At 42.1% G+C, this 24290-nt stretch overlaps 2 protein-coding genes across 4 annotated transcripts in view; one reads left to right on the top strand and one right to left on the bottom strand.

Moving 5' to 3' along the window:
• The first annotated feature begins 1534 nt into the window (after positions 1-1534).
• Positions 1535-19208, top strand: PRKAR1A (protein kinase cAMP-dependent type I regulatory subunit alpha). 3 transcript variants are annotated; one of them, XM_045182592.2, is made up of 12 exons: positions 1549-1693; positions 4602-4681; positions 4940-5128; positions 9716-9886; positions 10674-10765; positions 10968-11029; positions 11923-11969; positions 12660-12818; positions 14029-14089; positions 15204-15325; positions 16305-16386; positions 16732-19208. In XM_045182592.2, exons 3-12 carry the CDS (start codon positions 4952-4954, stop codon positions 16902-16904), a joined length of 1146 nt encoding a protein of 381 aa, XP_045038527.1. In that variant the 5' UTR covers positions 1549-1693; positions 4602-4681; positions 4940-4951; the 3' UTR covers positions 16905-19208. The 3 variants fall into 3 exon arrangements, with proteins under 3 accessions (XP_024429030.1, XP_045038527.1, XP_024429029.1); XM_024573262.3 differs by lacking the exon at positions 4602-4681 and having other exon boundaries at positions 1535-1693; XM_024573261.3 differs by lacking the exons at positions 1549-1693; positions 4602-4681 and adding an exon at positions 1932-2090.
• The window catches only part of FAM20A (FAM20A golgi associated secretory pathway pseudokinase), a 35541-nt gene continuing 30453 nt past the window's right edge, over positions 19203-24290 (bottom strand). The window contains exon 11 of the mRNA XM_045182527.3: positions 19203-23770. Within this exon, the coding sequence (XP_045038462.2) occupies positions 23506-23770 (265 nt within the window). The 3' untranslated portion in view covers positions 19203-23505. The remainder of the gene's footprint in view (positions 23771-24290) is intronic.

Here is a 24290-nt window from a genome sequence, read left to right as displayed (position 1 = left end):
GAGTTATCGAGGATTAAATTAGTTATTATGTGTAAAGCACTTAGACCAGTGCCAGGAACATAGTGAGTGCTGTGTACCTGTTCACCACTATTTTCTTTACTAGGTAATTTTACAGAGCCCTGCTTTTCCTTTTGTGATTGAGGAAACTGAGGCTCATGGAGATTAAGTCAATTACCGGAGATGGCAGAGCCTGAATCCAAACTCAGATTTATTGGACTGAACTGCTTTCTTCTCAGAACAGGACTGGGCCTGCTCAACGCTATCGGATTCCCTCTCCTGCTTGCCAGCTCAGGGTTCAGTTTATTAGCTCTTCTTTGTATGGACAAGGGTGAAATCCTATATGACTGAGGTTCTGTCTCTAATCCCCCCGTTCCACCCATCCCTGGCAAAAGGCCAATGGTCAACTGTGGGGGGGTAAGGGGTTGTGGGAGGAGAAACTTCCCCCCCACATGCCCCCATAGCCCAAATCGGCTTTTCTGATGTTGCCTATGCTTCCTCCATCAGCAAGCAGGGGACAATGTAACTAAGTAAACGATTCCAATGAGGACTCTTATTATAGCCTAGTGGATTTAGGGGGGCAGTTGGCCTCCCAGATCAGTGCTGTCCAACAGAAATATAACACCAGTCGTATAGATAATGAAAATTTTTCTAAAAGCTACATTAAAAATATTACTATTTCAACCTGGAATCCATATAAAAATCACTGGTGAGATTCAGTTTTAAATCCGTTGCGTTTACACATACAGCCCTTGAGCCGCACACCACGCGAGCACACCAGATGCCAGACGCCAGGATACTGTACTCCTAGGGTCTTCTGTGTTCACTTAGCGACTATATATATATATATATATATATATATATATATATATATATATAACTGTCCCCCGCCCCTTTCTTCTTCCACGGGCAGATATTCTGATGGGAAAAAAAATGGCTGAAGCAGTAAAGGCGCCCCCCCCCCCCCCATCAACCTTGATTAGTGCAGCCTTTGCGGTCAGTAGAGATTTTTCGTGTGGTCACCGAACATTTGCGCCAATCTGCACGCTTTATACTTCTCACCACGCGGCGTTGGGCGTGATGGTTCTAGAAGGACTCAGGCCAATCTTAGACCCTCGCAAAATCCTCCCCAGTGTCCTGTGCCCATGGGGGCAGTGTGGCCTCTCCTGACGACAGCACCCCCCGGAGGGGAGAGCGGGCCGATCTGCCAAGCAGACACCTGGCGGGGCTCAGGTTTCCTGGACCGGATGGTCGGCCGGAGCCCGGAGGCCCGCGCGGCCCTGGCGGGGCACAGGATGCACCGCCGGGCGTGCACATCCCGGGCATCCGCCCGCGCTCGGCCCGCGGCGCAGCTGCCGCAGATCCGCGGGGGCCGCCGCCTCCTCGGGGCCGGGAAAAGGCACGAATCTCCCCGCCCGGGCGCTTCGTCCTCCCCCTGCGGGGCCGCGGGGCGGAGTTGCCCACCTGTCAACCGAGACGCCCCACGTGGGCCGGGGCGGGGAGAGGGTGGGGAGAGGGTGGGGAGTGGGAGGGAGAAAAGGCAGAGGGTGAGGTAGAAAAGGGTGAGGAAGATCGGAGCGAGAGTGAGGTGAAGACAGGAGACGAGGAGAGAAGGGAGCTCCTGAAAGCCGCGCGGAGAGGGAGTGAAGAGCAGAAGGAAGACTACAGGGGACCTGAGGCATCCAGAGAGGAGCAGGTAAGGAGGGACAGGTGAACAGGAGGGAAGCGCCGGGCTACAGTGGGAAAAGGAGAAGAGACAGGAGTGTGTAAGGGCTGTAGAGAAGGGAGGAGGTAAGATGGAAAGGAGCAGAAAGATTCGAGGGTGAGGTGGGGCCGGGGTCCTTCGAGGAGGGGCCGGGGAGAAACTGGGGCCGCTGCGCCTTTAAGGTTGTCAAGGCGACGGCTCTGGCCAAAGCGAGGCGCATTGACGTTAGCAGCCGAGCAGTGATTGGCTGCTCCCGGGCCGTTTCCGGTGGAGCCGCCGCGGAGCCGCTATCGCAGAGTAGAACCGGGCTGGGAGCGAGACGCTGAGAGAGCTCAGCAAGCCGCAGACTCGCACCCGCAGTCCCGTGCCCGCCGCCTCCCATCTCCAGGTAAGTGCAGTCGACTAGGGGTCTTGGTGCGGCGAGCTTCGCCTCCCCGCTGCCCGTTTGGGGGCTCTGGACCGATCCAAGATGGCGTCACGGGGAGCGACCTGCAGGGGGACGGCCGCACCCCCTGCCCCTCCTCGGCTGGCGCCTCCAGCCAGCCTCAAGCCCCAGGCCGTGCCTCCGCTGGCAGATTCTGCACCTCCGAGGCCCCTTAGGCCCCAGGAACGGCCGATCTGGTGTCGGGCTTCCCGGCCGCCCGGTCCCCCCACCTCCCACCCCCTGTCCGCGCGCTCCCCCCCCACTTCGCGTAGCTCAGGCCCCCGGCCCTGCGCGGCTTTCACCGGCCCTCCGCGGCCAACGCGCCCCTGCCGCCTCCGCCCCGCGCGCCGGGGCCTCCTCGCTCGCCTTCTTTCATTTCCTGAAGGACAACAGCTCGAATTTTACCGGCATTGGCCATGGTTTTCCTTGGCGTTTCTGGCTGATCTTGAGACCCAGCAGTTCTTGTTTTCCTCTCTACTTTTTCCTCCAGAAATCGCTTTTTCTTCTTTCTGGGTTTCCCTACTTCCCTCCCCACCCTCCACGATTTTGGTCTGGCTCCTAAATTTCCTTTTTTTCCCCTTTCACCTCCCTCCCTTTCCCGATTTTTTTTTCTCCTCCCGAGCCGGCCTGGCCACCAGGGTGGCCTTAACGATTAGGATAGGATGAAGGATCTGCCTCTCTTCTTCATTTTGTGGCCATGACTGTGGCCTAAGTGAACTGAAGGGCACTCTCCCGTCCTTCCTCTCGAAAATGCGGTACCTGTTAACCCCTGCAGCTCAGTTCAGGTGTGATGCCAAAAGGCGTAACTGCTTGACAGAGTCCCAAAAAGGGTTGGTCGTCTCAGCAGAGGAAAGAAAGCTCACATTTTCTCCAGACGACTCCGTAGAAGTGATCGTGGCTGCTGGGGGGCGGGGGACGGGGGGCGGGGGGCGGGGGGCGGGAGGCGGGAGGCGGTGGTGGTGTGCAGCTTTAATTAGCAAGAGTCTTAAGTGTTTAAAATATTTTCTAGCACGTAATCCTTTTGAAACTTCATTTTATCACAACTGAATTTTCAAACAAAATAATCTGTTTTCTTAGGTGTAGAGACAATGCAGTGAAAAATTTTTAAGTGTTAAATTATTTTTGGAGGGAGAAGCTACATTGTTGAACTTTTCAGACCGAGTACCAAGTAGAGAGTCAATCTAAGTATATTCGATTATTGTTAAGGCCGTGAAGTTAGGAATTCAGGGGTTCATATGGTGACTGCAGTGTCTGCTTTTTGGTCTTTGTAATACACTACTTTATTTCAAACAAAAAGCAGTTTCATCCCTTAGACCCCGTCCTCCTTAATCTTTGAATTATTTCTCTGGTCAGTTGAATACACGTGTTGATATTCCCGAAAAATCGCTGAATGTTTTGAAGTGTAAAAGATCTGATTTATCATTGCACTTGGTGGCCTTCAGTATTATTAGAGATGCATAAAATGCTACTGCAGGACAGCCTCAGTTCAGTTCATGTGATTGACCTGGAAACATGGCTGGTGTTGTGTATGCCCATCCTCAAGTAAATGATCTTTTTCTTTTAAGTGTTTATTTCTGAAGTAGCAGAATGATGCTTCTGCGGCCTTGAATGTATGTTGTCGGTGAGCTGCATACTTTTCAGGGTCTGTTAATTAACTTGCTCTTCATTAACCCTTATGAAAGTTGCCAAAACAAGATAAGTAGTAGTGTAGCACTTCAGCCCTTTATTTGAGTATTTCTTTGTGCTTTTACATGTTCAGTTTCATTTCACTGGTTTCATGTGCATTGTATTAGGAGAAGTCTGATTAGTGTTGATTTTAGTTGTGGACCTCGCTTTTATTTTCTAATGCTATTTGTTTAGTAATCAGGAATTAGAAGGATAACCGTTTATGATTTTGTTGTTAGATTACTAAGCTTTTAATTCCAAGGTAGGGTTAGCTGCCCATTATTATAGCTCTGTTTTACTTCACATGAAGGTAGTTGGAACCCTCTAATGTTCATTAAGTGCAGTGTACCTATGTAAGTTTAAAAGCTTAACATATTTTAATATTTCCTGTCCAGATTAAGAAAATGTTTTGACATTTTCCTGTCCAAATCTTTATTGTTTACTTCATAAGATATATATTTTTTTCTATTAAGGATTTTCCCTCTTACCAGTGGGTTATCATTTAGGGCTAGAATCTGGTAAAAGACTCTGGAATAAAAGTTTGCTTTTAAAACTCATCCGGGGTTTCTTTTATGCTTTACAATTTTTTGATTATGCTAGTAGTTGGCTCATCAGATCCTTCGCCCCAGTGGTTTGCTGGGCGATATTAGGACAGCCCCTTGGGGTAGGAGTTTCATACAGGGAATGTGAGATGTTCTTCATTGTGCTTACTTGCTTTCACTTAGAGCCTGCTTGTGTGCCCTTGTAATTCTCTGTCCTGTTTACCATTTACACACTTCCCACGTCACTGTAATTTTTTTTTTTTTGCAGGGGATAACTGAATGAAATTCCCTTAAGGGCCTGACTCCTCAGCAGGGGATAGTGGCTCATTCTTCCTCCCTGGAGCTGAGGTTACTGCCTTTTGCTGTTGCATCTGCAGAGTCTAGATCCTGTAGCGGAAACTGAATGAAACACTTCTTTGGAAGAACGCTGTTTCTCTACATATCTTCTTATTCCTTAGCCCCTGCCTCCCTTCAAAAAATCTGTTTAGGGAGGGGAAAAAATGCTTGTGAATCAGTCCTAATGAATTTGTTAAGTTAAAGGCCAGATAGGCATTTGCTCTTTATAAATAGTTTACACAAGCACATGTGTGTGTTTTTTCCTCCTAGAGACCGAGAACCATGGCGTCTGGCAGTTCTGCAGCCACTGAGGAGGAGCGCAGCCTCCGGGAATGTGAGCTCTACGTGCAGAAGCACAACATTCAGGCCCTGCTGAAGGATTCCATTGTGCAGTTGTGCACCGCTCGGCCTGAGAGACCCATGGCATTCCTCAGGGAATACTTTGAGAGGTTGGAGAAGGTAAAAATAAGTGTGGAGAGATGATGAGATGACCCAGACCGTTGTTAAATGTAATGCTGTAGAATGTCACTAATTTGTATCTTTGGAAGAAAAGGCATTCTGACCAAATAAGTCTACAATAGGATTTCAAAAAGGAATTGCAGTTAAGGCATTTGTAATTTTTATCAGAAAACAAAGCTGTACGCTGTTTACTTGGTGAACAGGGTTTCCAAACTTGTGTTTTAATCAGTACATGAAAAGTTGCTAAATAAAAAAACGGACTAGATACAGTTGATCAGACGTAGTACAGAGGTGGTATGGAATGAGAAATTCTGTAGTACCTGAAAGCAGTTAACGTGTTTTTCTGCCTCAGCAAAGCAAGTAAACCTAATAAGCCTTATCCCACCTTTTAAAACCCAGGTAGTGAAACATTTGGGTCCAGCTTGTGACCGGTCATAGCAGAAGTTCTGAGTCAGTGAAGGCCTTTCTGTTGTAGAATACGCCTCGGATGGATTGACTAGAGCAGAGGCCAAGGTTGACGGTCGGCAGAATTGTCCTTACAGTTTTGATCAGGACATGTTACCTCTTTAAAGAAAGTTAAACCGGTTTTTATTCTTTGTTTTTCATCCTCACTGTGTGTGTATCAGTGTGACCAAAGCACGTGTATATGTTTTTCTAAGGAAAATGATAATTTTCCATGAAAGACAGTGTTTTAATAAGTTCCTTCAGGAAATGATGAATGAGAAAAGTCTGGATAGCCACATGTTTTGAGTAGTTTGATTTGCTTCTGTAAATTTGTCAGATAAATTTACAGGTTTTTTTATGCAGATTGAAGTTTTGATATGGTTCATAATGATTATGAACCAATTAGGAGGCATTGCTGCGGTATATAATCATTATCTAATTGTGTAATGGAAATATTTATAATATATCCCATTGATTTGGGCATTTCTTAATTGACATATTTATTGGTGAAAGAATCTGTTTATACCGAGATTTTAAAAATATTTGGGCGGTCAGGCATTTTCTGTTTTCTTGAAAAGTTCTTTGTTAAAATTGGTGTTTAGTACCATGATTAGAATAATTAAAAATAACTGTAACAACAAACAACTAGTTCCTATTAATGTAGCCTTGCTGTCTTGGAATTGTAGTAGAAAGATGGCTTTCTGTCTTTTTAAGCAATGTCCGAATAGTGTTACACTTCCGAGCCAGGCTGCTATGGGTGTTTGTGTTTTGAGATAAAGTGCGTTCCTGGAGATCTGGTTCTGAAATGGGTCACTGTAAGGTGATCCCTCTTCTCTTTGGACATCAATAGACACCGTTAAACGAGGGGATGAAGTTGGTGAGACATTACGTGTCTTTTTATAGGGAGTGTTGAATGTGTGGTGGTGGATTCAAAGCCCATACTTACCATAGCACTGATTAAGCACTGGCAAGGGGGAAGGCAAGAAATTCTTAGTCTCTTTGCAGATGGGATTTTTAGATTTCATATGTGTTGGCTGCTTTACCTCTCAATGAAGGTCAAAGCTTAACAGACTTTTCCTATAATGCAAGGGTCTTTGCTCACTTGCATACATTTCTTTAGCTAGGACTTTAGGTAACTAGATTTTCAGTTTTTCAACAAGTCATTTGTTCTATACACTAGGTGTTAGGTCGTGTTCTTCCTTGTGTTAACCAGGTGTCGTATTTCTGGTATCCTCAACCACTCTGCACCACAGACTCTAACAGGTGGTCCATTGAAAGCTGCTGTGTTTTACTTCAGATCCTAATCTGGAACTCAAGTTCACTTTTATGATCTATTTATTAGAACCTTGCCCATCTGATAGATTAGAGAAATTTTAACAGCTCCAACCATTGAGTGTTTCCTGTGTGCTAGGCAGCATGTGAAGCACATAGCACACACACACATTCATTCTCTGAAATGTGTGCGGTAGGTGATTATTACCGTTTTACAGAGGTAGCAGATAAAATTAAGAAGGATAAAGTAACGTGGCTCTGATCACATAGTGAAATAGTTTTTGTTGTAGCAGCATATAACCCTCAGATTTCAGTGACTTAATACAAAAGACCTTCCTTAGGTCTCAATCACGTGCAGCTCTTCTGGGCTCAGCACATCTTGTCTGAACTCCACATGTCTTGTTCTGGGGCCGAGTGGAAGGAGCAGCCACACTGTTAGAGCATGCTGTTCTCAAGGCAGAGAGGGGCGGAAGCTCAGAGGGGCAGAGCCGAACCATACAAGCGGACTTGGTATGCAATGTCCACTTAACGTTGCATGGTCAAAGCAAGTCGTAAGGTCAAGCCCCAAGTCTGGGGTGCAACTTTACCTATAGGGAAGAACGGACTGGTAGGAGCAAGGAGGGAACAAGTAATTGTGAAAATATTAAGTGGTCGGGACAGAATCTGAACATAAAACAGTAGAACCCAATGGGGAGGGGGGTGTGGGAGTGTCATTTTAATTATGAAAGAATGAAGAGAGGAGAGACTGACAGAATGACAACAGCAAAAAGCAGGATATAGAAATGTGTCATAATACATAATTAGAAATCGATCTTGATAATGGCTCTGAGTCATCACGATTAGGTTATATCTGAGTGCTGCTAAAGATGAGAATCCATGACATACTGTTAAAATTGAAATGCTTCCGGTACTTCAAAATTATCTAAAAAATTAAATTAGAATACAGTTCCAAATGAGATGCTATTTGTGAAATTAGTGAAATTTTTGTGAAATTCCAATGACAAATTTAGGAAGTGGAATTTGTGTTTTTGTTTATACTCTTATAAATGAAACTCTGGGGGACTTGAGTTTTACAGTTCCGTGTTAATAGGAGTATGAAGACCTCACTGGTTATTGCAGTCACAAGAATGAAAGTGAAGTGAGCTTTCTAAAGTGGATTTTAAGAAATGGGTTACACATTTGCGTGCGGTTCATAATTTACAAAAGGGTGTAACAATGAGAAGTCTTCTCTCTGTTGTCTTCCTCGAATGCAGCCACTGGTCCATAGGCATGTGGGCGTTTACAAATTCACATTTAAAAGAGCTTTTTATTTTCTGACGTGTGTGGCATTTCATTGCATTAGATACACTGTAATTTATTTCAGATTATTCCATTAGTGACCATTTTGGTTGTTTCCAGTGTTTTATTGCACTACTAAAAACAATGATACAATGAGTAACTTTGTATATATGTCATTTCACATATATGGATATTTTAGAGTAAATTTCTAGAAGTAGAATGACTGGATTATTTGGTCAAGAAGTAAATGCATTTATAATCAAATACACAAATATATTAAATCTATTTTTGTTATATGTTTTTCTGATTGAGTGTTTTCTTAATTGAAAATTAGAAAATCCAGAGAAATGAAAAAAAATAAAGCAGGCCCCATCCTTCCAAAAAAGAAAAAAACAAAAATCAGTCATAATTGTGCTGATAAGAAATTAACACTGTTAATACCTTGATATGGTAATTCTGGACTTTTTTTGCTGCGTGTATGTAGTTTTTTATTTGTCTGGATGCCAAAATGAGGGCTGAGCACCATGCAAGAGAAAAAACAGGAATCTCCTTAGTTCCATTTTTTTCAAAAAAGTTTTCTGAAATAGTAAATGCTAGTAAACTAGTTCATTTTGATTTTGAAAGATGGCTTTGGAAAAATAATGGCAAATGAGTCAAATGAGAAATAGTGGATAATACATTCTTGTTTTTTCATTCTTATTTTATATCTGGCATAATGAACTCATTCTTTGCTGTAGACCTGAGGAATTTCTTTTTAAGGCTCTAGATTTGATAAATTAAGAATGTTAAGGGGGGAAAGTGGAGACAACTGTACTTGAACAACAACAACAAAAGAACGTTAAATAGTTCATCTTAGTTTTTATGTGAATTAGTTGAACAAAAAGTTTTTAAAAGCAGGTAAATTAAAAAAAATTTAACTCCATGTGTAAACACTGATGAAGAATTTTTGTAACTCTGCTCAGAGAAGTATTGTTATATTCAATCTAATTTAAATTCTTTTTTACTGTCACATCATTTCATTATCTGTTTTTTTCCTGAGACTCCAAGTAGAAACGAATTCCATGGGTGCAGGACTGTCCCTATGGGTTTTTGTGTCTCCCTGGCCTGACGTGGACGGGCACGCAGATCTCGAGAGTGCGTGAAGTAACCCAGTACTCGAGGCACTCTGGATCACTTTGCTGTGCTGGAGTCCATTTTTGGGGGAAGGAGGGTCTCGTGCTGTCTGCAGCAGCATACAAAAACACTTAATTCCCTAGGATTTTGTTTTGCAGCTTATTACCATTGTGTGTATTACGAATCCTTGTTGTCAGTGTTACCATGACTACCTTAATTTTTTACTTGCGTGTTATGTGTCCTTGTACTACTGGCTTTTGTTCATTAATAAGTATGGCATCTATTATCATCTGAGAAACAGTCCTTTCAGGATATTTCTTTTCAAACTCCACTCTGTTTTTTCTCATTGGGAACTGACTTTTCCCCTTAACTTTTACATTGGTAAGAGGAAGGGATTTGAAGTGACTTACCATTGGAATATGAGAATACCAAGTTCACATCCTGAAAGGTCTCATTTTGTAAATCTGTAATTTTTTTCAGGAGGAGGCCAAACAGATTCAGAATCTGCAGAAAGCAAGCACTCGTGGAGATTCCAGGGAGGATGAAATCTCTCCCCCTCCCCCCAATCCAGTGGTTAAAGGCCGCAGGCGACGGGGTGCTATCAGCGCTGAAGTCTACACGGAGGAAGATGCCGCGTCCTATGTTAGAAAGGTCGTTTTGGTGTCTAAGCGTTTGGGGGAGTGTTTTGGGGACCCACATGGTAGTTCTCTAGTTTCCTTTGATGAATGCATGCATGGTTTTGAACAGTAAAACATAAACATGGTAGATTGAACGCCATCCTGTGTGGTTCTGTGGTAACACGCCACCAGAGAAAATAACTAATAAGAGTGATTGTAAAACAGTGAATAATGGCATTTTGGGAGTCTGTCTTTCCTGTGCTATTGTTTTGCAGTAGTAGGAAGTAGTATTACTTTTTCTCTTGAATCATGGTTTCAATTTTTTGACATCCTGTAATTCATGTTGTGGCTTTTAACTTTTTATCCTATATATGAGCTTTATCCTAATTGGTTCTTCCTTAGAACCTGCCTGCCATTTTGGGTTATGCTATTAGCTTGAAGCGGGGGAGAGAATTGTCCTGGCTAGAGGCTTGTGGAAGTAATAGTATCTCATCACAGTTAAAAAAAAATGGCTATCATAAAATGTTCGGTTTTGTCTTAGGATAATGACCTCGGTCAAGGTGATTTTAGTTTGTTTCTTTAGTTGTAGACCGGGAGCCAAATACCATCCTTTAAATACCAGCCCACAGGTCTGGCGGTAGGCAAGGGGATTAATTAGTCAATATTTGTTGAGTGCTTTGTTGGATCAAAAGTAGTACATGTGTGTTATGTTGAAAATATTTAACTCAGAGCAGTCATTTAAATACCATAATGTAGCTTTTCATTTAATTGTGTGCAGGTTGCAAGCATGAAATGTTATTTGACCTTCTGTTCTTGTCTAGGTTATACCAAAAGATTATAAGACAATGGCTGCTCTAGCCAAGGCCATTGAAAAGAATGTGCTGTTTTCACACCTGGATGATAATGAGAGAAGGTAGGTACGGGCTCTTTGTCATAGGCTTTCCTGTATAGCTGTGGTCCCAGACTTGGCTCATCACTGTTGCACATTTTAAGGCTCATTATTCACCTGATGACAATCCCCGCTGAAAATCTAGGAGCTTGAATTTTAAGGTTAATGTTTGAAGTCCATAGAAGAGGCACATGAGATGTAACACGAGGCCTTCTGTCCCTTGCAGTGATATTTTTGATGCCATGTTTCCGGCTTCCTTTATTGCTGGAGAGACTGTTATTCAGCAAGGTAAGGGCTGCTGCTTTTGTGGCTCACAGTATTATTCTGGGAGAGGAGACAACACAGGAGGGTTTTTAAAAATGGAAGTTTGTTTTCCTCTTTCAGCCTACCAGTTTCCGTGTGTCACACTGGAATTCTTCTGTTTCTTTTTAAAATTAAAATCATCTGAGCCAAAAGACACACTTTCTCTAAGGGACTAATATTTCCCTACCAGATAAAATTTTGTTTATAGTAACTGTTAAAGGAAATTCCTGCATATTTATTTGAATGTCGAATGGAATTTTAGAATCATATATTTTATATATTCTTTATATTATTATTAACCACTTATAAAGTGGGAAATAAGCAGAACTCTATTTTCTTCATCATGTTACCTCATCTGTTTATGAGGTTTTATACCTTCTAGTGATTCTTAACCTTTTTGCCTCTGAATACCAACATGGGTCTAATCTTTTGGGCCTACCCCTCAGCCCCCCTTTTTGCCTTTGTTATGTACTCTTGCTATTTTCATGGGTCTTTATAATTCATATTATTTTCCATTCATATTATTTTGTGACAGTCTGATGTTTTGTTACTTATTATTTGGGTTGGTTCTTGTTTTGTTGTTATAGGAGATAGGCAGATAATATTTTTGTACACATATATGGCTGCTTTTTAAGTTATTTTTTAGAGGTTTTTTTCATCATGAGGTGACTAAAAATTTGATCAGTTTTATGATTTTAAAAATACATTGCCAGCGTTTTTTTTCCTGAAAGATTGTATTCATTTATAACATACTCTCTTTCTCATAGCACAACTATAAAATAAGTTTATTATTTACATCAATTGGATAGGTTTTTTTTCCTTTTGTGTTTCTTTAATTTGTAAAATGCTTCTGACTTTTTTACTCTCCCCTCCTTTAGGTGATGAAGGGGATAACTTCTATGTGATTGATCAAGGAGAGATGGATGTAAGATTTACTTAATAGGAACAAAAATATGTTGATAATCTTAAAAGTCAGTGTATTGATATTTATTGCTTCTAAGTTTCTGAAGGGCTGTTATAGCCCTTGTGTGACAAATTTCATCGATACCTTTTGTCAAATATTTTAATGACACAGAGAAACTTTTTAAAGGTAATTTCTTTAGGTAGGCAGGAGTTCAGAACTTGCCTGGAGCAGTGGTTAAGGCATGTGTGCGCGAGCCGTGGAGTGAGAGGGGTGGGAGAGGCTCTAGATGCAGTCACTTGGGAACTGGTACAACTTTCTTGATTCTCTTAAGATGCAATGGGGACATTAACGTCATTGTTCTCCGGGTTATTAGAGAGTCCAGTGCTCTATGCTAGTAAAATGCTTATTAGTTAGCACAGTGCTCTGTAAGTGTATGTGGTTTTTATTAACACTCGGTCTACCTTTTTGCCTTGATCCCTCAGTACAGAGTAGCTTTTTCTTAGCAGGTGATTAAACCAGGTAAATCACTGACCTTCTGAACTTAATTTAACTCGTTGTCAGAAATACTTTGCTCTGTTTTGTACTGAAAATGTAGTGTATTCTGTTTTAAAACGAAGTTCAGGTTCTGACTCCTGAAAAAGGTTTGTGAGTTTTTAATACTTGGGTGTTTATGTATTTAGAAAAAACAATATTTTGTTGTTTGTATTTTAGGTCTATGTCAACAATGAATGGGCAACCAGTGTTGGGGAAGGAGGGAGCTTTGGAGAACTTGCTTTGATTTATGGGACACCTAGAGCAGCCACTGTCAAAGCTAAGACAAATGTGAAACTGTGGGGTATCGACCGAGACAGCTACAGGAGAATCCTTATGGTAAGACCATGGTGTTTGGAATGTGGTTTAGACCACCTGTCTATGCCACTAGTATTTGAACTGAGTAATGTCACCAAAGTAAAGTGAGAATATTACTCTTAATGATGGAATGCTTTGCATTAAGCCTGGTTCAGCATTATTCATTGTACCATTTGAGACAGTGATCTTTTAGAACAAAAGCTGGGCCAGGACTAACATGGAAGACATGTGGTGGATACAATAATGGTCAGCTCACGTCTGGAACTCTCCATTCGCTGATCACAGATAGTCTCATAAGTGCTGCTTCTAAGTGCAAAAAGTTATTTAAGGCCATTCAGGAGTAATCAGCTTCCCTGAACTGAAAGCGGGTTATCGGTGTAATGCAAATGTCACCTTTCCTTTTGCTGAAGGAACAAAATAATAAAACCATCGGGACACTCTGCTGATATAGTCAGACTTTTGCGAACTTTGCAAAAAATTTATGAAGTAGCTCTGGACGTTTGAGTCCCAGCTGGTGGCATTAGTCATCTTGAATGGTTCTCTAAATGTGTGTGGTGCCCATCTGGCTACTTGACAATATGCAGTTAGATGGACCTTGAAAGTTTTCTGTATTTGGGGAATAGATATATATGTGTATCACTGTTTATAAGTGTATGAATTGCCAAGGTAGCTTATTGTGTAAGGATCTTTTATTAACAGAGGACGGCGTGTTCCCCTTTTTCTGCCAGATCTATTTCACAGAATTTGCAGATGAGACAACTTGGTTAAGTTCGGTGCTGTGGCACTTTTTTGCAGGGGAGGGTCTGTAAGCGGTAGCAGTTTTCTTTTTCAAAAAAGAAAACTTTTTTTGTGGAAGATTGGGGTAATGCGGAAGGACCCTGAACTGGAAATATATTCAGCTATTGCCACGTATATTTCTTTTGTTTTTATTTATTTTTTGAGAACTGATCATTTAATTTCTTTGCATTTCACTAATTGGTGGTATGAGGAATTGTCTTTGGTCATGTACTTGGGGTCCCTTTTAGGAGCAAGTTGCTGAGAGCTTTTTATTGAGCTAACAGGGGGCTTACCATCTTCGCCGTGAAGAAAAATAATCATGTATCAGGTAGCAGCAGCAACGAGCTGTGATTTCTCTTTTAATTTACTTGAAACTTATTTATTACTCCACAGAATTATGTGATAATTACACATTTTTTTGACTCATGATATTTATAACTTTTTTTTTTAATAGGGAAGCACTCTGAGAAAGCGGAAGATGTATGAAGAGTTTCTTAGTAAAGTGTCTATTTTAGGTGAGTTTTGGAAGATTGCATGGAGAATTATTAAGCTGAAGTATTAGCAGTACTTAAGCAGAATCTATTGTACTTCATAAAAACTACACTAGTTATAAATTCTCTTTTCACTAATAGTAATGGAAAACACATGGAATACAGAGTTAAAAGTTTGATAAAGTTAGAAGTAATTTTAGAGTGTTTTTAATTTGCTAGTATATGACAAACCTCTTGATTAGAAATGATTGGACCTGGGAAAAGCTTTCTGGAATTTTGTGCTACTCATTTCTCCTAGAGAGACAAAGGTTAAGTGTCGTCCCTCTGAGTATGGACGTTTACAATTATTCTTCCTGTGACTTCTGTCTCTGGTGCTCCTTCTGTGAGATTTTTGGTTAAGGAAAGTGAGTATTTCCAAGAATGCATTTCCTCTCTAGAGAGATTAGGTGTCATTTGCTGGCTTTCTCTGAAAAAAATGCTGTAAGTTCTGTTGAAAATTTGGAGATAGTCTCTGTATTGTTAGAACCTGTTCTTCATTGGGGGAGGGGATAGTGATTTTTACGAGGTAGAATGTCTTCTGCCATTGTTCTGTTACAGTGAATTGATTTTATTTCCCCTGTTACTTGTCTTTTCTCTGAAATGGTTACATTTGCTTAAGTATCTTGGGTGTTAACTTTTGTTCCCAAAGGCCAAACTATTTTTTAGTTCTTGTTGATTTGATAAATTAATTCAGCTGAAGATTTAGATGAATTATTTCTGTGACCCTCTGGAATAACATGGATGGGGATGGTGACACTGCTACTTCTGGGTTCTGTAATTGCAGGTGGAATTTACGCTGAGGGCAGTCTGGGAATACTGAGTGACTCTCTTTCTGTATTCCTTTACCTTTGGGTGCAGTTTGTTTAAATTAACCTGCCACGGGGGCTGCTGAAGTCAGGGTCTGGGGGTCATCCGTGAGTAATAGGAGGATCTTGCTGAGACTAGAGGTCATTGAAGACAGGCGCCGTTTCTCACCTGAGAGACTGCTAGAGTACTGAATGGACGTGGCTATGTGGTCGATTGTCTTTATGCTTTCTGTTTTGCCAGTTGTAGCAATACCAAATGATGCGGAGAAATTCTTTTGATTCTTGCTTTTCAGAGTCTCTGGACAAGTGGGAACGTCTCACGGTAGCTGATGCATTGGAACCGGTCCAGTTTGAGGATGGACAAAAGATTGTGGTGCAGGGAGAACCAGGGGATGAGTTCTTTATTATCTTGGAGGTAAAGAACTCTGCATTTGATACTTTTTAAGAAGTTGTGCACCGTAAGAGAGAAAAAGGGAGTTAATTCTGATGTACACCCTTAGATTTAAAGAATATCTGACAGTTTTATTTAAAAATTACCTTTCATTTTGAAATGCTGTTTGGTTCTCCGTCAGACCAACACATTTTAAATGAGTTTGAGTCAGAATTCTGGAACGGGCTTTCATAAAGTAAGAGCCAGAATCTGACCTACTGAAATTAATCCTCACGCAAGCTAAACAAACTGTAGCATAACAGACTGTAATGGTTCTGCATAATCTGGTTCAAAATCATGTGTTTGAGCCATTTGGCAACCAAGGCTCAAAGGCAAGGATTTAAATTTTAAAAGTTACTATGTTTTATGTCTTCACAATGCATGGAAATGTATAGCAGATACTCTTGACTGACAAGTAGATCCAGAAAGTGAACTTTCTGTGCATGTGGCTCAGGAGATGCTAACTGGTTGTATTTAGCCTGGGAGCAGGGAGGGGGCAATCAAAGGGCTCTTTCTGTAAAGGGCCCGCTGGTCCGCACTTGAGGCTTCGTGAGCCCTAGAGTTTCTGTCATGAAGACTCAACTCTGCGGCCGTGGTGCCAGCGCTGTGGTAGACACCCCCACTGTGGAGGGAGTGGTGAGTTGTCCCTGTGAGACTTACCCAGAAGAGCGGGTAGCGGGCTTGGACCCCGCTGCCTCTAGTTTGCTAATCCGTCTGAGCCCTTCAAGGGCAAGTACCCGAGTCCCCGAGCTTGATGTGACAGCCCCTAGCAGAGGCTGCGGGGCAAAGAGGAATCGAGCTCATGCAGTTACTCTCATCAGTCCGCTGTTAATCATGTGAACACAGAGGATGGGAAATAACCGAGGAATCCTTTTTTTCTCCAAGTAGCTAAATTGCATAACGTATTAAAATGCCACCCTGGATTTGAGAGTATTTGTTTTGTCTTTTGGTGACTTTATTACAGGGGACAGCTGCTGTGCTACAACGTAGGTCAGAAAATGAAGAGTTTGTTGAAGTGGGAAGATTGGGGCCTTCTGATTATTTTGGTATGTAGATTTCCTCAGAACAAATACATAGTTTCTTTAAGTCACCTTTCAGCGTGATAGCCCAGTCCCATAATTTGCCTTCTCTTCAATTTCATCTTTGAATTGCCATCTTTTTTGCCTTTTAGAGAACTAGTGTGAGATTTTGACCTTTACTCAGTTAATAATTTAAGTTGGTGATTGTCTCATCTATCAGTTGGTTTATTTAAGCGCAGGTGTGATGTGGCCTGTACTAAATTATTAAGAGAAACACGTATTTGTTTTCTCTTTCTCAGGAGTGAGTCTCTTAAGAAAATGTTTCCCATAGAAGTTAGCCCCCTCTCACGCCCCTCTTTCTCCCTTCTTCAGGCGAAATAGCTCTGCTGATGAATCGTCCCCGCGCAGCCACGGTGGTGGCTCGTGGCCCTCTGAAGTGCGTTAAGCTGGACCGACCTAGATTTGAACGTGTTCTTGGCCCGTGCTCAGACATCCTCAAACGAAACATCCAGCAGTACAACAGTTTCGTGTCACTGTCTGTCTGAAATCTGCCACCTGTGCCTCCCTTTTCTCTTCTTCCCAGTCCGTGCTTCACTCTTGCAGACTGCATTATTTTCCCTATTCGCAGCACTATGTGGCCACTGGCATCGTAGCTTCTTGTCTGTTTATATTAAAAGTTGCTTTTATTGCACCGTTTTTAATTTGGAGCATTAACTGAATGCTCAGACGCAGTTAAATAAATAGAGAGTTCTATGGAGACTTCGCTGTTACTGCTTCTCTCTGTGCAGTGTTAGTATTCAGCCTGGGCAGTGCGTGCTGTGCCGTTGGGTGAGGGCAGATCCCTGCACCAAATGAGTTACCATGGAGTAAGGGTGTAACCGTGCAAGATCTTTTAAGTGATATGATTTTCCAGTTATCATAAATATATTTTACACTGTGGCCATATATGCCATATTTCTTTATAGAATAAATGATTTCTCATTAAGCTCTAAGGATTAGGAAAAATGGATATAGTATAATCTTAGAAAGGTATCTGCCTATATTTAAAGTAGATTAAGGGTGGAAAAGTGCCCATTTTTGCTAATGATCAGATAGATATGATCTGTTACTTTTTTTTTCCTTTTTAACCAGAATTTTTGTTTGTTAAGCTCATTGCCTGGTGTTGGTTATATCTAGTTTCCTCTCCAATTCTGAAATACATTTAGGGGTGCCTGTCTATACCTGCCTTTTGAGTTTGAAACTGAATCATAGGCTGTAGATACTGATTATGATTTCACTACATCTGCCTCAGCTCACAAATTCTGATTAGACCTTTACTTATCCAGCTAGTGCCAAATACAGATCATCAGATGCTGAGTTGAGAATGAGAATTTAAGGTCTGCACTCTTGGTCGTTAACGTGGAGCGTTGGTTAGTGCACATCTTTCTGCTGACTCCAGGAGAGCCTCCTGTGCGCGTTAAGCACTGACTCCAGGAGACTGGATTTGCTGGCAATAGACAGACTGTATGGAGCAGGCGTCAGAAAAGGGAGGTGCTGTTGCTGAAGGGAGAATGCCAGGTGGACAGCGTTCATCGCTGGGGACTTTGCCCCACTGAACTCACTGGGGCAAGAGATTTGGGAAGAAGTTTTCTACTTTGGTTTGACTTTTTCCCCTCTTTTTTTGCATCAGCTAGAATTTGTGGTGGGTTGGGGGTGGGGTAGGATGTGTCTGTGTTGTTTCAAATTGGTCTAAAAGGCCACTCTGCTGAAAAGTTCTGCTTTCCTCTCTAGCATTTATTTCTCTGGCAGGCTTTTTGTTTTTCTAAAGTAAGCTTCTGTTCTGAGTCTTAACTGTATCTCAGTATTTTCCAGCCTTATCACCCTTCTGTGTTACATTATTCCATGTGCACCAATGATACCCAACAGTTTATTTTTATTATGTTACTTTTTTAAACAAAATATCACAGTTCTGTAATGTAGGCACTTTTATTTTCATTGTGATTTATATGTAATGTAGGGTTATAGTTGGGAGTGACTTGCAAGCATTTTTCCATTTGTATGCACCTGGCTCTGATTATTAATCCCCTCTCCTACAGTTTCCCAGGTTATTTAAATTGGCCATGGTAGATTTTTTTTCATAGATTTGAACAGTTTTTTGGGTTGTTACTACTAAGTTTGGAGTATAAATCTGGGAAAGAGGTTTTATTTACATCTTAGTGTGGGAGAGAAAGCCACCTTACTACAAATTTTTTATGTTTAAAAATAATCTATATTAAATGACAGTTTTCTGATCTATACTTTGTGTTTAGCTACCTTTTTATATTTAAAAAATTAAAAATAAAAGTTATATTCCTGTTAGCATAAAAGCTTGATTTGATCTTTGTTTAATGCCCAAACTGTACTTAAGTGCGTTATTTAGAATGCCATAAATTGCAGTTTCATGTGTGTACGTAATCATGTTCATGTGTATTTAGATACAAACAGTGCTTCCTAAATGAGTTCTGCTCTTAGGTTGTTTGGCTTGCTGTTTACTCCCTTTTGTAGTTTTTAATCTATGAAATTTTAAGGCTAAATTTAAAAATTATCACATTTAAAGCTTTATCTTTGTGCAATCTGATTATATGTGAGATATCACTATCGGCATAATTTGTCTTAGTTGATAATCAGGACTTTAAAGTCATCATTTCTGGGCTTGCTAAGTGAGTTTCTCGGATCTGTTGTTCTAGAAAGTATAGATGGCCAAAGGACCATTTTGTATCGTTGCCTGGTTACTAGTCTGATTATACTGTGTGTGCTAACATACTCTATTCTTTTTGTTATAGATTGTCTTAATGGTAGGTCAAGTAATAAAAAACATTAAATAATTTAAATTCTTAAATGAATCGGTTTTTATTTCCTTTCTCCTTTTCTTCTCCCTCCACCTCTCCCCTTGGGTCTCCCAATCCGGTGGGCAAGAATTAAAAGTGAATTACGGGATTCATGTTTCAAAAAGACTCAAGTGGGTTTTTTACGGTGATTTTCAAGTCAGTTTGTCCAAGACTGACTCTGAAAACCTTGCTTAGAAGGGATTTGAGTTACAGCAGATCTGTTCACATAGTATAGTGAAGGAAGGAAGGAAGGAAGGAAGTAGTAGTGGAAGGAAGAAATTAACTCAAAAGCTGAAGATTTCCTTTTTATTGAAGACTGGTTCTCTGGCTTTGGAACTTTCCCAGACTTAATGGGGAAACGTTCTTTCTGGGTCAGCATACTCTTCAGTTTAAATTTAATAGTCACTTAGATATTTAGGTGTGTTTATATAATTTACATATATAAACTCTTATTCCTCACATCTCTTCCACAGATTTCTGGGGAATGAGATAATTAAGTTGTACTCATTAATATATCAGTATTACTTCCTTTACATCCAGTGAGTTAGAGATACGTTGTATTCTAGAACCACGTTTAATTTGCACTGCTTTGTAACAACTTGTCCAGATTCAGTAATCCCTCCCTTCAACTCACTGGAGTGGGAACAACAGAGTTATAACAGGATACAACTAAAAAGTTTCCTAGGTTGACCATACTGGTTAGAGTTTAATTCCCCCTTTAAAATACTGGCTCACATAGAATTGTTTTTTTGTTTTTTAATGCCTTAAATGTCAACATTTAAACATTAAAGTAACATGATGTCAGTTTTCTTGATACTACTGTATCCAACCACAAATTAATAGCTGAACCGTTTTGGTAAAGCAACCTTGAGCTGCAGTTGCTAGGTCACCATTCGATATGCCCCCCAAAGTAGCTGCCACTATAGTTAGTAATAAAGGCTGTATGAACATAGGAGAATTTAACAGGGGGAATCATAAATTTTCTGCTTACCCTATGGAACTTTTACACAGACACCGGTCTTGTTGCGTACCTAGAAAGTTAGAATTTGCTTATTGGCATCAGTTCAGAGCTGTGACTCAACTCTGTTCTGCTGTGACTACCAAAACCACTAATGGGCATAATACTTTAATTTCGTGAAAGTTCTGCCAATTGAGCTCCAGTAGGTTTGTGATTTTAAAATTCACCACTAGATGGAGAGCTTTTTTGTCATTTTTTTAAATCTCAAAATGAGTTACAGTTTATTCTCATTCACAGATACTGTAGCGAATTTTGCATCTTTGTCCATTTGGCTAACATTTATTTGTAACCCGGAAATGAGTACGCAGCCCATCACAGTCACTTCTAGACGTGCGGGCTGAAGACTCAGTCTCCCAGCACGTATGTGCCCCGGTCAGGCCGGGCAAGGCGATGATGCTCTGCCTGTTGTTCGGGCTCTTAGACTAGAATCAGATGTCTTTTTCGTGGTCTGCTTAGTGCCACTTTTTTGCAATTTTGTGCGTTCTGTTGGTGATTTTGCTGTTTAAAATGGCCCCCAAGTGTAGTGCTGAAGTGCTGGCCAGTATTCCTCAGGGTAAGAAGGATGTGGCGTGCCTTACAGAGAAAATAAGTGAATTAAATAAACCTCTCTCAGGCACGAGTTACACACAGTGCTGTGGACCACAAGCTTACCGAATCAACACTATGTTAAGGTCTCTTTAACATACCTTAACACTTAAAACAAGATTATGTATTGACTGGTTGACAAAAAATGTATCCAGAGGCTCAGAGGAACCTAAACCCTCATATTTCCTCAGGGAACAAATGGTTCAGTTTCCATTAATTTAGTGTCTGGTCATTTCACAGACCATCAGACTACCATAAATAACAGAATTGACCGTATTTTTTACACTCTTCAAACTCAAGTGTCCTCCTGACTTCACGGATACATGAATTCTCTAAACGCCTTTTCTCTGCCAGGTCACATGCCACAGAAGTCCCTTTCACTTCTTAGTTTGCTGTCAGTAGTAACAAGGACAACTTTCCCATAGAGACAGGAGGATTTTTATGTCGTGGGAAGTTGAACAATGGTCCAGAATGAACCTGGTAGGAGAACTTGCTAGTTCTAAGAGGAGAGGCTTGTTTTCCGCTGTTTTTGACAAATGATAGAACCTTAATTTTGTTGTTAGTGAAAACTTAATGGAATGTTTAAGATAAGTGAATAATTAGGTGTCTGGGTACTCTACAGATTGTGGTCAAATTCAGCTCTCTCTCTGGAAAGCACACCAAGTTTGTATTCTAGGCCATTCGAAAACCAGTATCTTGTCATAGGAAAGGTGCTCTGAGACGGAGCTGCAGCTTACCTTTCTGAGGCTCGGCAGTTTGGACGTCCCACACCACTGTGTGCTTCTTGGGATGTCTTTGCGTGGACCTCTCTCCTCCTGTGTGAAATTACCTGGTCCCTCCAAAGGGCATTATTGGCCTGAAGTAGGCAAACAGTTCATGATGTGGGAGGCCCTGGGCTGTAGTACTTACCTCTGTAAGGGAAGTCTCTGCAATTAAGGGTCCTCTATTAATGAGCTGACCTTTTTTCCTTAAGTAACCTCAGCCCGGGCTGGGTAGCTCAGTAGGTTAGAGCATCATCCAATATGTCAAGGTTGCTGGCTCACTGTCTGGCCAGGGCACATAGAAGAATCAACTGATGAATGCATTAGTAAGTGGGCAACAGATCGATGGGGTGTTTTTTCTCTCCCATCCTCTCAAATCCATCAATAAAAAAGGTTTTTTTTGAAAGGAATACAACTTCATAAATTGGGCAAAATTCCGTGGGGTTTCTGAATTACAGGGGAAAGAACGCTTTGCAATGGGTGTAAGTCGTTGAGTTGGGTGGGTTGCATCAGTCTCAGCATGATTTTTCTTCTGCGTGCTTTGGAAGTAGGGGATTCTGTCTGTGCTGGGGAGGGCTGGGAACCCGCGTGTCCGTCCTCACGTGTGGTCAGCGAGTGGTAGAGGTTCAGGGGCAGTGTGCTGTGGGGCATCGGGGTGGGGCAGAGATTCCCTTGTCCAGTCTGCTGTCTTTGGGACACACTGCAGAAGTCTTGGATGACTTCCCTGGTTCTCAACCTCGTACCCTGTGAGTTGATATATAAGCAGGAGTTTTTACTTGTGGAATGACTAAGCACTCTATAGCATGCCTACTTTCCTGGCATTTTATGTTTTTAGTAGTGAATTACGGAATAAGAAACAGCCTCCTGTTAAAGGAGTTTCCGATGTTGAGTCAGTAGGTGGAATGTGCAGGAGACTGGGAATCCCCGATAGACCAACTTCTGAAGGAGGTTTGCAGAGTGAACTTGATTTAGTCCTTTTTGAGAAAACTGCTGACAAGGGCATCTAGCCTGCCAGACCTCCAGATGGCCCCCTGCTGCTCTTGGGGGAAGAGTGGGGGACAATTCCTGGACCATGGGGAAGACTGTGGTTACTGAGCTGGGGTGGGCCCTGGCTTTCTCCTGCCTCAGTCCGGGCTCATATAGCTGTTGGACCCAGGTCTGTGCTATCCCACCTTCAAGGCCACCCTTGTTCCCTTTCATTAAAATTTTTATTGGGTGCTAATTTTGACATACTTGATGTTATCTTGATTGATATTTAGATAGTCTTCAGGTTGAAACATTCCTTTTCTGATATTCTGAGCAAATCCCTGTTACTTTTACCTCTTGTAATAACATTTCCTAGAAATTACTTTAGAGGCCCAGTCAGTAGTGATTATTGTCCTCAGGTTGGGCCACACCGACTGGAATATAAGCAGAAAGTGTGAGGTCTACTTTGAACCAATTTCAGAATTAGTAGTTTTAGATTTCTTTGTTTGCTTGTGATATGCCAGGTGCTTTATCAGGATTGGGAATTACCCATGTAGGTACAAAGAATCTGGAGGTTTAGTTAGGTGTCCACTGGATGTCCTTTTATTTTATTTGTAACAGTTAGTACTCTCTTCTGAGAACAAGGTTTCCAAACCTTTCAAGCCTGCGTGTACCCAGATTTATCCCAATTTCCCAGTGGGCCCAGGAGCCGGCCTGGGGCCTTGGCGAAGCTGTGCTTCCTGAGCAAGAGGGAGCCAAGGCCGCCCACTGAAGTGGCAGCGTACCCGGGAGGAAGGGCCGGTGAAGCCCACTTCTTTTGCTCTTTCACCATCATCCCAGTGCTCCGCCTGCTTCCCGAGCTCATGCCCCAGGACCTGCCGAGTCTCAGGGGCACGAAAGCACGCAGTGGTCCATACTCGGGTCCACTGCTGGCTCCAGGGGTAGTACCTGCATCGGACACGTCCAGCCCCTAGCTTGTCAGGTTAGCTTGGCCAGAGTCTGGGGCCGGCTGTTCCGCTGGGCCATCGGCTATGACACTGTGCTCTCCGTGGGCCTCCACGCAGCCCTGCACTGTCCTTAGGACGATCTGGAGTCTCCGGTCCAGGGCGAGGAGGTGGGGCTCTGTGAGGACGGGGGCGAGCTGGTCCTCCAGCAGTGACTCCCGCATCACGTCGCTGAGTCTGTACTCGGCTCGGGCCAGCAGCTGCAGGTGCAGAAGTGTTTTCTTTTTTATCCTGGGAGGGCGGAGTCATAGGGACCACATAAGTAAATGTAAAGAAAATAACTAACTTCCTCCACAAGAAGCCGTCGCAGCTGATGTTCTGAGAGCCTCTCCCTGAATGTCTTAAGCACATCTCAGTGGAAACCAGGTAGAAAGGAATGACTGAAAGATGACCCAGTATTTTGCAGTCGTTTTCCAGTGGTCTTTTGGTCACAGCCCTGCAGAGCCATTTATACTCTACTGGTTGTGATGCCACCCAGTTCTGCTGGATCATGAGCATCCGCCATCGCTAAGGAAATGCAAAGTGATACTGGCTTTCCAAGGAGATGTAAAGCTACGAGAGGTTTCCTGTAGCGAAAGTGATGGCGTTTGCCACCTCAAAAGCCTGGTGACAGCCTCCCAGTTGCTTCTTGGTAACTTTATAATACTTGTCGGTGTCAGATTCTCAAATCAGAGGGGTGAAGGTGGGGTGGGGCCGGCCTTGACTTAAGGATTTTGATTTCACGCAGAAATCTGAGCAGCCTCATTGTCCA

Source organism: Desmodus rotundus, chromosome 9, assembly GCF_022682495.2.
Source record: "Desmodus rotundus isolate HL8 chromosome 9, HLdesRot8A.1, whole genome shotgun sequence".
In the NCBI taxonomy this organism is placed as follows: domain Eukaryota; kingdom Metazoa; phylum Chordata; class Mammalia; order Chiroptera; family Phyllostomidae; genus Desmodus; species Desmodus rotundus.
Note: the sequence above shows the minus strand (reverse complement) of the source record. Positions and strands in the feature narration are given on the sequence as shown.

Coding starts and splice junctions, on each gene's coding strand:
- PRKAR1A (XM_024573262.3), top strand. CDS start 4,952: ATGGCGTCTGGCAGTTCTGCAGCCACTGAGGAGGAGCGCAGCCTCCGG. Junction 9,887..10,673: donor CCGCGTCCTATGTTAGAAAG/GTCGTTTTGGTG, acceptor GTTCTTGTCTAG/GTTATACCAAAAGATTATAA. Junction 16,387..16,731: donor GGGGCCTTCTGATTATTTTG/GTATGTAGATTT, acceptor TCCCTTCTTCAG/GCGAAATAGCTCTGCTGATG.